At 45.3% G+C, this 14,291-nt stretch overlaps 1 protein-coding gene across 2 annotated transcripts in view; it reads right to left on the bottom strand.

Moving 5' to 3' along the window:
- Positions 1–14,291, bottom strand: part of Dntt (DNA nucleotidylexotransferase) — a 44,654-nt gene that overhangs the window by 15,635 nt on the left and 14,728 nt on the right. For both annotated transcript variants that reach the window (XM_015494875.2, XM_015494876.2), the window contains exons 4-9: positions 14,114–14,284; positions 13,056–13,127; positions 11,584–11,707; positions 7,836–7,968; positions 6,592–6,700; positions 2,312–2,557 (exon numbers count right to left, since the gene is read on the bottom strand). In XM_015494875.2, coding sequence (XP_015350361.1) covers positions 2,312–2,557; positions 6,592–6,700; positions 7,836–7,968; positions 11,584–11,707; positions 13,056–13,127; positions 14,114–14,284 — 855 coding nt within the window. The remainder of the gene's footprint in view (positions 1–2,311; positions 2,558–6,591; positions 6,701–7,835; positions 7,969–11,583; positions 11,708–13,055; positions 13,128–14,113; positions 14,285–14,291) is intronic.

Here is a 14,291-nt window from a genome sequence, read left to right as displayed (position 1 = left end):
CTTTTTGTAGATATTCGTGTTTATTATGAAAATTTTAGGGCAATTGGAAGTAAGGTATCTTAAAGAAGAGATGCTTTTTTAAGTAGGTACCTGGCCATCATCATTTGTGTGCCTCCTCCCAACATGTGACATAAACATACATGATCCATACTTTTGAAGAAATTCCAGCTGTTGTGGTTTAGATCTGAGGTGTCCACTAAAAGCTCATGTGTGAGATCATGTAAGAAAGTTTAGAGAGCCTTAACCTCATCAGTGCATTAGCTAATCCACTGGGATGGATTACTGGGTGGTAACTGGAGGCAAACTGGGATATGGCTAGATGGGGCGGGTCACTGGGGGGCGTGTCTTTGGTGCTTATCTTTCCTCCCTGGTGAGTGGAGCCCTCTCTCTGCTTCCTGGTGGCCACATCCTGGGTGGCTTTCCTCCATCATCCCCTTTCACCAGGATGTTCTGCCTCCCCTCAGGCCCACAGCTGTGGGGTCAGCTATCTGTGGACTGAGACCTCTGAAACTCTGAGCCCCAAATAAACTTTTCCTCCTCTACGTTGTTCTTGTCAGGTCTTTTGCTCATAGCAACAAGAAACCTGACTACAACACCAGGAAATAAAGCCAGGCTGACCAGCTCAGCAGACCTGCTTGGAAGAAATGTGATTCAGGGAAAACAGACATTTCTCTTGATTTTTAACTAATGAACTTCGTGCACCATCTAGACAGCATACCATACCTGGGTGGCTTCAGAAAACCTCAGCTTCGTGTGTTCCTGCAGATGGACCCTGTTCAGGAAATCCCTGGGCCCAAAGATCACAAGGAAGCTTTCTGGTAGTTACTATCCCTGGGCCGAGGTGACATTAGACTGGACCAGGAATTTTAGACTAGACCAATCCTAGTTGCTTACCAACACTTATCCCCTGGGGACAGAGCGCCAGATGAGAGCCAGTAGAGGTCAGCGAAACACACCGTAAGTGTGTCACTTAAGTGATATACAGATTATAAAGATAATCAAAAATTAGCTCAGCTTTAAATATGCTGAGCCCTTGGCACATTTAAACTCATGCAGCATCTCATTTAACCCAGGCGGCAGCAGGGCTATGAGGTGGGCATCACTGTTACCAAGGACAGATGGGCAACTATGGTTTTGAGAGGTTTAATAACTTGTGTAGTCACCCTGCTAAAATCTGGGTGAGTTTGGTGTTCTGCCAGTGTCTTGTAAAACCAATAGCCATAATTTCTGAGAACTCTTGAGAAAAGAGACCAGAATGTGTTGAAAACATTTTATCTTAAAAACAAACTAAGCAAAGGGCAGCCGTTTCAGCCTGTGAATCCCAACTGGCATGACCTTGTGTGACCTTGCAAAGATTTCCTTTTAGTTCTGTACCCTTTCTCAACAGACTCTGTATTCCCAAAGATTTATGTCTTCCAGACAAATTACATTTATGGTGTATCTTTCATTCGTTTTTCCTTTTTTTTGTGTGTGTGTGTGTGTGAATGAAAGATGCATTTCATTGCTGGTTGACATTTTTTGATTAGGATAAGAAATCCCAGGGCTAAGATCCTGTGCTGAGATAATTCCAGCCCAAAGCAAAGACACTGGAACTTAATTCTAACTCAAAGACAATTCATTTACATTGTGCAGTTAATTAGTATAAAACCCTCCATTTCATTCCAGGCAACAAATGGGTACTTTGGGAAACAGGTGCAAGAGTGTGAAGAGCACATGTCACAGCGACTCAGCCCATGGTTCCTTCTCCTGTGAGCATAAAATGATGGGAGCCAGGAGCTGCTGTTTATCCAGTACTAACCACACACCTGGTGCTGCTGGGCTTTGAGAGCATCATCTCCAAATCTCTGGAACCTAGGGAGGTAGCCAAGGTCAGGGACCTCATTTCCTCTATGGGAAGACTGAGTGCAAGATCACCCAGCTGGTAGGAGGCGGAGCAGGGTGAGTCCAACCCAAGCTCTTCACCACCTGCTAGTCTCCACTTTGGAGCAGGGCTGCTTCCTTGGTCTCATGCCTGAGCTCTCAGAATCCCCAAGTTAATAAGTCTATGTGGGGTGGAAGGTTTACAAGTCTAACCTGTTCCCAGGTGAGGCTGCAGCTGCTGCTCTGGGGATCATACATCAGGAATCACTGTTCTAAGTGAACCTGTCTGGCATGACCGTGTGTGGGTACAATGCCTGATCTAGAGGCTTCTGGGCTCAGTACAACACTGGCATCCCATCCTCCTGCTGTCATCTCTCCTCTGGGCCCCAGCAGAGCTGGCCTACATGTTCTGGAAGGCCAACATCATCCTGTGGGTCCATGTAGCACTTACCCGGGAGCCGGTCCATCCCAGCAGGGCGAAGGCACGGCGCTCATAGGGGCACATGACCAAGTCCACACGGATGGCCTTCCAGTTCTTCCCTCCCTGCTGGCTGGCCTTGTCGCTGTCCACTCTCTGATGGTGCAATTTTAGAATCAGAAAGCATTTTTGAAAATGATCTAGAGCATCCACCTTCCTGCTAGGCGTCTTGAGCTTTTCAAATGTCGACTCCACAAGGTCACAGTATAAAAGTAATCCCTGAAAGAAATGACAAGACATCAGGAAGGTCGCCAGGGGAGTCTGCGATCTTATAGCAGGCTCTTGACCAAACCTTTGCAGGGCTGAACGGAGGCAGGGGTATTTTTGTCCTCACATCCAGAGTCCACCTGGCACAGTAGGAGAGGCAGCTGAGTGAGCTGAGTGTCTTATCCCCCCCTCTGTAGAAAAAGAATTTAGCCACCAGAGAAGCTGAGTTCCAAAGCCACTTAACAGCAAAACCTTGAGAGAATTTGCCTCCCTCATCCAAGTTTTGAACCAAAAAAAAAAAAAGAATTTGCCTCCCTCCTTCTGACTCTACAGCCATTGCTGAGACTCCCCTCTCTCCTTGAAAGACAAACCAACCATTAAAAAAAAGTCACGCTGCTGCCAAGTGGGGTGGCTTTGAGATCGTGTCCCCATGCTATACAATGATTAGGTTGAAGTGGATCAAGGTCTGTGGCTGGAAGCTCAGCTCCCCTTTGGGGCAGGGTGACTTGCTATTTTCAGCAGCACTGAGGCTGCTTTGTCTCTTGCCTGCCTCTGAGCAAGTGGGGCAGAGTAGATAGCTCATCTGAAGTTGCCTCCTCAGAAAGCTACCAAGTGATTCTGGGACATGGCGAGGCAAGTTGCCATGTGCTCCCTGGGAGTTCTTCACAGCACAGGACAGAGGAGGGGAAGAGAGAGGCAATTTTCATTATTTTTGGACATGCTTTCTATTCCTTTTGCAGATCTCCAAGAGCCACTGTTTCCATTGAGAGGAGAGTTGTTCCTTTGCCATCTTGGGAGAGGGCGGTGTAGCAAGAACAAAGGCCCTGCGAGGATTAGGAGGGCTCTGCTGTTGGAAGGAACCTCTGGGTGGGGGATGCATGCTGCCTTAGGGGACCTCCAACCACCAGCCCATTAAAACGCTTTTCAATGAAACTTACTAAAACAGGTACATTATAGCTGACTTTCATGTACATTTGAATATGTAAATTTGAAGAGCAAGTTATTAAAACATTAGCAAGCTTCCCGTTGAAGCCAGATTTGTAATAACATCTACCTTCCTTTCAAAAAACACCTGCAACACTGGCTTACTAGGAGTGAATTGTGCTGCTGCTCTTGCCAAGGTGGTGACACGTGACTGGTAACAGACGGGCAGCCATCCTTGGTGACTTTGTCTTGAGTTTTGCAAGTCCTGCCTTGAATGAGACGCCCCTCTGCATGTCCGGTTCTATCTTCAGCAGGGTGTAGTTGTCAGCATATATGCAACCCCTGCTGTGGACTTCAGTTTTCTTCTTTCTTCTGGGATTTTGGTTGTCTGTCTCTGTGTCCTGTAGTTCCCTGCCTCATCTCCCATTTCTTCTCTCCTATGAAAATTCCTTTTAAGGGTTGGACTCTGGCTTCCCCATCAATACCCACGGGCCACCCGATTTCCACACCATCATGACCTTCTTTTCCCACTGGAAACAGAGAGTCCTGACTAGGAAAGAGGCATTTCCCTGCTCCTTCCTCCCTGTCCCCAGGGGACAGAGCAGCCAGATCTCAGGGTAAGGAGAGCTAGAGAAGGTGGGACATGCTTAGCAGAGCCTGAGGTCCCTTCCCACCCTTTGCTTTCAATCTTCTCCAGCTCCTCAGCAGAATCAGCGCCCCCTATTCAAAGTCAAATCAGCTTCTCCAAGTGAAAACAGTGTCCTCCAGATTGTTTCCAAGACCCCTGCTGATATCAAAGTCCACAGATGAGTAGTCCCTGCTATAGAGGGGTGTAAAATTTGCATATCACCTAGCCCATCCTCCCATGCTCTGTAAATCAGTTCTAAATCACTTACAAGATCCACTATATGAATGTTAGGTGAAGAGTTGTCTCACGACATGAAAAAATTCTGCATGTGCTCAGCACCGATGCAGTTTTTCTGTTAATATTTCCCTCCAGGAATATTAATATAGGGATACAGAAGCTGAGGTTATGGAAAGCGAATTTACGCTCTTTTACTTCCTATCGATCTGGATCACCCAGCAGTGCCACAAGCTGGCGATGTGGTGGCAGGCAACAGTTAGAGGCCCTGTACCCAAGGTCCTGCTCGCCAGGTGTGAACCTTAATCAGAGTTGGCCAGTGTCCTTTCCTTGGGGTGAACTACACATGGGCAGTGTTAGAATTCATGCAAATGAAGTCTTTGGCAAAGGCGATCCCTCCCCAAAGGTCGAGGCTGTCAAGCTCTTTGCCTTCTCCCATCTCACCTCCCACCACGGAATTTTCTGCCAGGGCAATATTTAGAATCGTCGGAGGTGGCTCAGCTGATGTCCTTGGGCTGTTCCTGCTAAACACCTGGAGTGTGCGCTGCCTTCACTGTGCCTGAGTACCTGCGTGTGCGCCTGCGAGGCTGTGGTCTTTATCATCCTGAAAGTGTAGTTTGGGTTTAGAAGAGACAGAGGTGGAAGTTAAATATGGAGAACTGGGGGGCAGGCCTGGAGCTGCGGGGGTGTGGTCAGAACTGCCCCGCCCCTTCTCCCTGCTGTCAAGCTGTCTGTGAGTCAGTGAGTGACGGGGAGGGAGCTGCGTCCCCTCATCCGCCCCAGAGTCAGGCTCTCAGGCAGAGTTCAATAAGCAACAGCTCATGAAGGATCATGATAACCGCCACATTTGTTTAGCACTGCAGTTCTCTCAGTCCCCCATTAGCGAGGAGAGAGGCTTGTCATCCCTGCTTTAGAGACTGAGGGAAGTGGAACGCGGAAGATTAGGGAGCCACCCCAGGTGGAACAGCGAGGAACTGGCAGGGTCCCCTGGGCTCAGGTCTTGCATTTAAAACACCCATGGCTGCTTGGGGACCGCAGTATGACAGTCTTGAAACCCAGGAAGGACCAAGGGAAAGAGGGCTCCCACTGCCACCTCCTCTCCCATCCCAGTCTCAGCATGAGGAGGGGTGTCCACAAGCACAGGTCAATGGGTCCCCCTTTGCAAGGATGCAGGTGGGCAGGCAGGCAGCCCACTCCACCAGGCCTCAGCCTGCAGGGTCCAGCGCTGTGCTCCTTCATCTGTCGGGGGGAACCTTTCCTCTTTACCACCCATGCAGAGTAGCAGCCAGAGTAGGTAGCTCTTCCTTGTCCTGAAGTCCCCTGTGGGGCCTATTGTGTCCACTCTCAAGGACCCTTGTTAGACTGTGTCCACTGTCCTGAGAGGGACACAAGGAGAGACTCACAAGCAAATGTGGCTCTGGTTCCACAGTTGGGTCTTCACTTCCAGTGTCCATGGCTCTGGGTCTGTGTGTTTCTAGCTCTCATTTTCCCTTATCTGAGATCTCCTCTCGCTGGCATATAGGATCCACCTCACAAATACGATCCACTGAGAAAGAATGAAGCCGCACCAGAACAACACCAGCCCAGCCTCCTTGGCACTTGCTTTGCAGGGTGGGGCCCTCTGGTCTGTCTGTGACATGGGGCTCTCACTAGAATGGGACAGGAGTCAGGGCCTGCAGTGGCCACAGGGTTAGCTCAGCTTGAGTTCCTCCATGGGGCATGGGCCAGCCTGTCACAGGCCTGGTTTTGTCAGTGGGTGAGGACTCTGAGCCATGACCTCTGCTGGGCCAGCTTGCCTTCATTCATTTCCTCCAGGTCCAGGCGGGAACAGAAGAGCTAGGAATTCAGGCACAGCGACGCCCCTTACACCATGTGATCCTGGTCTGAGTGGTCCTGCTGCAGCCCTAACTCGTGGCTCTCCTGGATTTTCCCTGGCTTTCCCAGGTGGTTCAGTGCACCGCCTGCATTTGGTTTGGGTGAACTATTGCCTCTGCCTGTCAGGCACAAATGTGTGGCCACAGAGGCCCCTCCAGTGACAGGGTGAGTGTAAATACACGAGGTACATGTTCATAACAGGGTCTCTAGGGCACACAGCAGGTAAATCTCATTGTGGGTCATGTGGTGTGGGACAATGTCTTACTAATAATTGAGAATTGATTAGATGGTCATCACACAATTATGAGGTAAATAATTTATAAAATTCAGCATGTTAATATGATGCTCGAGTGGATACACGTCTATTTTTAGCATCTCTCCTTACCTTCTTTTCCCATAAGTTTGTCACTTTATGCAACAGTTGTTGTTCTTCTTCCTCTGTTGCTTCTGCGCTGGTAATTAAAAAATCTACATCGTGTCCAATATTCTTACCCCTAATTTTTAAAAAATGGTATAAAATGGAAATAATTAGATTTTTAGCTCTCAGTTGTTAAAAAACTCTATTTGTTTCTATGCCCAAAGGCCAAGGTTTGTAACATAAAATGCTTGTGACATTTTTAAAAGCAAATTATCCTTGACTGTACAACTCTATTCCTTGCAAAATAAATTTATGACACAGGAAAAAAAAGCCATAGATAGTACATATAGGATGATGGGGGGTTGGGCAGGGGGCAAAATGTAACAAAGAAGATTATTCCTTCTACTTGTTCACTTTTATCTGCAAAACACATAGACGGACAGAGAGATACATACACACAAGCACACACACACATACACACACACACACGACACGACAATAAGCAAACAGAAGAAGGATGTTCATACACTATAAGGTAGCACTCTTAGAATCAAGACATAAATTAAGGGAATTTTTTTTTTAGGTTCAGTTTTTTCTCGCTATTTCCTTTGTCTCAAACCTGGCTTGTCAGAATGGGCAATAGTCACCCGGTAAAAAGATCAGAGGTTGGAGGGATGAATCCTTTATGAAACAGATGCCTTAATAGTCAACCCCTACACACGCTTCTGTGAAGAATCTATTCACTCTTTTATTTGTGACCCAAACAAGATTTCTTGAGCACCTACTTCATGCTGGGCATCATGCACTGGTCTCATGAGAGCTAAGCTCTAATAGCTCTAATAGCTTAGTGGAGGATAGACATTGGGATGGATTACCAAAAATGTGTGCAACAAGTGGTTGGAGGGTGTCTAGGGAGCACTGAAGAGAGGTCCCCAACCTAGCCTGGGGGAGGAGGGAGTGAAGGAAGACCTTCTGGAGGAGGTGGCATCTAAATTGAGGCTGAAGTCAGCCATGTGACAATTTGAGGAATGGCAGTTGGGGAAGAAAATTCCAACTGAGTGACGTCTCAGAGGCAAGAAACAGCTCTGTATGTGCAGGGAATTTTAAGCCCTTTGGGGATGCTGCAATGAACTGTGAGGGTGGGACACAAGCTGCAGAGGGAAGCCAGAAGCAGACCACAAAATGTATTCTGTGCTGTTTCAGAAGCCTGTATGTGATAGGGAGCTATTGAGGGTACTAGAGCAGGAGAAGCAAAGCAGAGCGTGAGTTACCTCCGGAATCCTCCTGTCATGGTGACGAAGGCATCCGGAAGAAATGCCCAGACTGCCTCTTTAACCAGCACACTGACTGCCTCTGCTTCTGCCCTGGTCACACAGCTGACGAGGTCTTCATAATAGAGGAATCCTGAGAGGTCATTTGACAGGTCAGTGGAGAGAGTGAGGTGCATACAAAAAAAACTACCTCTGTGGAGGAGATTCTGCCCCCAGATGGAGCTTCATGGCCACAGGCATCACTCTGTTTCCATGGAGACAGAATAAGCCATACAATTCGTCTGGTTGTGGATTGTCCAGGTGGCAATGACTCCTTGGTGTCTGATTGAGAGACGTACAATGTCCTTACTTTTATCCCTTGGGAATCCAGACCATTCCAGTCTGAGGTCCTAATGAAGATCCAGGCTTCTTGATCCATAAGAAAGGTAATGCATGAGGATTCGGGATGGGAAGATTTAGGATGGAAGACAATGAATCAACTTAAAAAGTGAAAGTTGAGAACTGGAAGAGGGTAGATTTGTGTTTGCGACAAGGTGAAAAGCACTGGGGGCGTTTGGATTGTTGCTTCTTTGGTGCATAAACAAATAAAAGCTCAATGTCTGAAGAGCTAATGACTGGGCTTTTCCCAGAGGAGGAAGGCAGGGAGACATGGAGGCTGATCTCCAAGGATTGGGAGGAAGATTGCAGGGGAGACTCAGTGGGCCTGAGTGACATCTAATTATGCTTCATTCAGTACGAGGCACTGCTCTTCTAATCAAGGTCCCCAAGAGAGGACCATCCAGACTCTGCTGCATCTCTCTAATAACAGGGGCACTGACACCTCCAGAGGCAGCCCATTTCCTATCTGCAAACTCTGCATGGCAGTTCTTTCTTATGACAAATTTGGGTCTACTTCCTTGCAAGTTTACCCACCACTGACACTCAGAAAGGACATCAAGCAAATCTGTTGGTCCTTGTTTCTCACCCCAGGAATGAGAGAGGGAGGTGGTATGGAGATCATTTGACTTGAACATCCTGTTCACAAAGTTCTCAATCTTCCCTGTTATCTCTAAATGGGGCATGTTATGGTTTAGATATGAGGTGTCCCCCAGAAGCTCGTATGTGAGACAATGCAAGAATTGTTTGGAGGTGGAATGGTTGGATTGTGAGGTGTAACCTAATCAATGGATTAGTCCATTGATGTGGATTAACTGGGTGGTAATTGTAGGCAAGTGGGGAGTGGCTTTTGGAGTTTATAATGTGTCCCTGCTTCCTTATTGCTATCTCTTAACCTACTTTCCTCCACCACACCCTTCCTCCATGATGTTCTGCCTCACCTTCTGCCCACAGCAATGAAATCTGTCATCCATGGACTGAGACCTCTGAAACCATGAGCCTCAAATAGACTTTTCCTCCTCTACCTTGTTCTTTGCAGATCTTTCAATTACAGTGATGAAAAAGCTCACTTTAATAGGAAATTTGCAAAAATGTGTTGGGGGGACCCAAAAGAAATGACTCTCATACTAACGTACCTATACACTGTCCAATACCATGCCAAACCTATGGGACCACTTAGCTTATGGGAGTACTTTCTTGGTACTACAACTTATACTTTTTCTCCTTTTATTTTAAAAAGCCACCTTATGGGGAGTATGGGGAGTTTGATCTAAAAAGCAATACTTCAATTGGCTCTCATACAGAGAGTGCCATCATGACTGATACACAAAGTGCAACTCATTTGGTAATCATAAAACTCCTGTACTTATTGTATGTGAACCAAAAGTTATAATTAGCAATGATTTCAAGAGCATGTCAGGTATCAAGAATGAAGATGCAGGTACTATGATAATTTGGTAACATCCATGAAAACAATTTAGTTGGGTTTTCTTTTTGGTGTGGCAAGAAACTAATCACACTGTGTAATGTTATATATGTGCTGTCATATTTCAGAAACTGACTTTTTGAGACAAATGTAGCATGGGAATACTCAAGTCTCAGAGAACTGAAGTCAGGTGCAATTATAAGTTAAAGAGAACCAGGTTTTTCACCTGACCCATTTATCACACATTGAGACCAACAAAAGTCTTGCTCCAAAGGCTGATTGCCAAGCAGAATCTACAAAATTCTTCTCTCCTGGGGCCGCCTTTGGGAAATGACTCTCAATGTGTATTAGCTTCCCCTTTGCAGATCCCTAAGCAATTCCCATTGACAATTTCAGGCACTGAAGCGCTGCTCCAGGGGACACACATAACCAAGATTTTGTTTTTCTAGTAAATATGATGAGAGGGTATTCCCTGATTTCTACATAGAACTAACAGTATTCAACAGTCGGAGGGCAGACACTGATTAAATGAATAGCTATTTCATGCACTATGTTGGAAGAGCCCAACTAGAAAAAGAAAAATCCAGTTTACAAACCTAGGGAATTGGAAGATCCTTAGATCTTACTGGCACTTGATGTCCTTTCACAGGGGTTCCATCTAGGTGATTTTAAGCATTGAGGGTCCTTAATGTCATTCCAAACCATCAACTTGCCACTTATGATTAATACTTATGTAAATTTAATTTTAATGACATCTCTAGAGCTGATATAAATCAGACCTTTTAAATGTGTACTTTCTGGAGCCCAGAATATAAATACTGGGTCTTTTTTTCTTAGATTCTTTTATCTCCGATGTGACATTATATAATGCTTGTTAGCAATCTTTGAGGAATTAGCACATTTACAAAAGATGAGTTGGGATGTTCTTGGGACCCACCAAGGTTTGATTTGCTTCCTTGATCATTGCTTCTAGTTTTATTCTTTGTTGTCATTGTTTAAGCAGAAGATAGCTGTTTGCTTTCTTTTTTCCTTGGTATCCTCTGGTCCCTTACTATTATATCAGTAAAATGTTGATGATGTCATCACTTTCCGTAACTCCAGAGGCCATAGTGCTGGGGACTGTGACTGTGGCTACCTTTAGAACCACGATTATATTGTTTTTCTATTAATATTGCATGGTATTTCTATATGGAATTTCATATTAAAAATACACATTTAAAGCACACAACACATTTTTGACCCTGAATCGACATTTTTTCATTTTTGAAAAATACACCAGAACCTTCCATACGTGGAAGCAGCCAAGACGCCTTGAGCCCTGGGAGGCCCTGCCAGGCTTGGAGGTGATGATTACAGAGCTCATGTCTTCTATTCTCAGGTAACGGGTCCTGGTTGGGGAGATCAACCCCTTTTCTGGATTTCCACCATTTGCCTTCTGTTTTCTAGTTTGTAAGGCAGATCCACAGTTGTGAACCACACTGTGGCAATGACTCTAGTTTCTAAGTATTCCTTTCTCTCCAATCCTATGTGTTGACATCCTCTGTCCTTAACGCCACACCCATGTCTCTTACCCAGGGAGAGCCAGGACCCCAGTGTTAAGGGAGTCCTTGAGAACCAGGTCGACATCTGATGAAGAAATGACAGCAGCCACAGGAAGAGTGCCTCTGCTTGGTGTCAGCACTCGGTGCAGGACTTTGCTTGCATTTCCCTGTTAACTGTCAACCTTGCCTCCCTTTCATCAATGAGGTAACCAAGGCCTGAAGGTTTTAACTAACTTGTTTGAGATCACGCAGTTGGATGGTGCTGAAGCCAAGACTTGGTTTCAAACATCAACAGATACCAAAAAGTGTTCTGGCTCACCCACACGGTCATCAAAGTGCAACTGACTACGAACTCTACCAAACCTGACCATCCCGGAAAACCCTGAGGTTTAGGAGAGATCATTACCTGCTTTCTGCATGTGTGTAAATTTCAGGCTTTTGTCCGATCTTATTTTGCTCAGAGTTCTGAAACCCATTCTGAACCATTTCTCAGATGTCTTCAATCCCACTCCAAAAACAGAAGTGAAGAGCTAAAAGGGAGAGAAAGCCATGCCATTAGTTTCTAAAATAATCACTATGACAATGAAGTGGTACTTTTCAAGATCTCAGGTAACGGATCAGAACTGCTACCCAGTGTCTATGGAATATTCCAACCAGGCAGGTGATAGTAATTTTTTAGTGGATTTTTGTTCCAGCTGAGCAGTGAGAGGCAGGCCTGGTTTGCACATAATCAGACAGATTGTCTGTGCTGTTAGTGAGAAAATACCCCTACGGAGCACCCACTTTTGCTGAGAGTCTCATGCAGGCAATGCTGCTCTGCACATCTACCTCCACATTTGAAAGAGGGATGCTCACGGAGGTTATATAAATTCTCCTCATCACACAGGTGCTAAGAGGTAGAACCCAGATTAAACCCTGATCTATCTGTACTCCAGACCTGGGCTCCTGCTCACAGCCACAATTTAGGCCTGTGCACCATTTCTGAACAGAAGGAACTGGCTGAAGTCAGTCTACCTGCAACTTTAGGGCAGATTAGAGGTAAGCCCTGCTACGGAGTAAATGAGGATGCAGCAAGGAGCTTTTCAGACACAGCTGTGCTCTGCAAGAGCAGTTTGTTCTGTCTGCTTGGTCTTTGTGTCCTTATGACATTTGTAGCCACAAGTGAGAGATTCATGGAAGGAAAGGTAATTGGCATATCACCATCACACGGTGATATGCTGGAACACCCATATTTATTTAGGCATCTTCTTCTTAGAAATCTTCTAAGGGCAAAATCACCACCCTCACTCAGATTCATACGCTGAAGCCCTAATCCCACCATCATGGAGTTTGGAAATGGGCATTTTGGAGGTAATTAAGCTTACATGAGGTCATGAGGCTGGGCCCTCATGATGGGATTTCTGCTCTTATAAGACTCCAAAGAGTTTGCTCACCTCTTTCTCAGCCATGAGAATACACAGCAAGAAGGCAGCCATGGGAAAGCTAGAAAGAGAGCCCTCAACAGAACCTGGCCATGCTGGTGCTTTGATTTAGAACATTCAGAATCCAGAACTGGGAGAAAATACATTTCTATTTTTTAAGCTACCCAATCGATGGCATTTTATTTTGGCAGCCTGAACTGACTAATAAAACCAGCCAGTGGGTTATGAACTCCCATTGAAGGAAATTGTTCTTATTTATGTTCTTTGGGAACACAGTGGATTTTAACCTTAAACATTTGTTAAAAAAAAATTGAGATTTGGTTTTGTGTGAAAAATAGAAGAATGCTCAGTAGAAAATAAATGTGATATTTTGCATGCTGTTAAAAAAAAACACAGCCAGAATAAGCAAGAAGATTAATTGTAAAACCACTTTCAATAAACATGTAACATCACTTACTTTGAAGGATTTATATCGTTCATCATTTAAGACAGCTTTAACTTCAGAACTTTCTCCATCCTCAATGATTTCCTATGGACAATTGAAAAAGTATTTTAAATTTGTGACAGTGGATGATCACAATCTGAGACTCTCACATTTACAGATCGAGTGGCTTGATTCCTCATGACATGCACACCCATTGCTGTAGAATGTTTCCCTGCTAATCTAGAGAAAACAAGGATTTTCCTATAATCCAAAATCCTAGCTCATCATGTATCCAGAGACCTCTTTATGATTCTCAAGGACAAGGATACAGAAGTGCTAGGTTCAGATCTACAGAACCCAAACCAAAATGTTTATTGACAAACGTATGTCCACAGATTTGTGATGATTTTCTTTTTAATGGCTATCGACTTGCTAAAATAAGAGAACTTTTCTATTGTGCAGGTTAATTTAGGACCCACTGAAAAAAGCCAGTCCTTGTTCAAGCCCATACAATGCCCTTGGCATCCCCGCCTCTAAGTAAACTTGGGATATTTTCCTTGAATAATGAATGTACTTGACTACACTGAAGCTACCCCTGGATCACCCACTTGCCTTCCCGAGGAACCCTTACACATTGCTAAATACAGAAACAGTGGCTGTCTTTCTAGAACACACAGGTAGACCTGTAGAATCAGGGTCTCCACATGTCATGTCGATCACTGTTGTGGAGGGGACCAACCCTGAGTGGAACTGAGCTGTCCGCACAGCCTGTCGGAGTCAGACCAATCTCCTGCTGGTGAGCTTTCCGTTCCCTTGAGTCTTTCACTGCAAGTAATAACAATATGGGGGAGCTCTTCCTTTTCCCCAAGCTGGCCCCAGATAGCTCCCACTGTGATTATCTTGGATACAAATCATACATGTGTATGCATCTATCTTTTTTCCTATATAAATACATGAATAGATACACATTGAGATGGAGAGAGATGACAGATTTTCCTTTCAATTATGTAGTTAGGATGTTCACAATCCTCTCTGTCTCCATCTCAACCCTTACCTCTTAAGAGCTGGGACAAACTTCCCTTCACCCTTACCTCTATGATGCTCTTCGCCTTGCCCTCCAGGCAGGGAATTCCCTCGAGGTCCTTCATGCTGGTGATGGTGAATGGCAGAGATTTCAGTACAGAAGCGGCTCTCATAAATACCACAGAACAGCTTTCATTTTCTCTAAACTCATAATTTTCAGCTAAGACGTCAAAAGCATCCTGAAGA

Source organism: Marmota marmota, unplaced genomic scaffold (assembly GCF_001458135.2).
Source record: "Marmota marmota marmota unplaced genomic scaffold, marMar, whole genome shotgun sequence".
Taxonomy (NCBI): Eukaryota; Metazoa; Chordata; class Mammalia; order Rodentia; family Sciuridae; genus Marmota; species Marmota marmota.
This window is presented reverse-complemented; position numbering and strand designations above follow the sequence as displayed.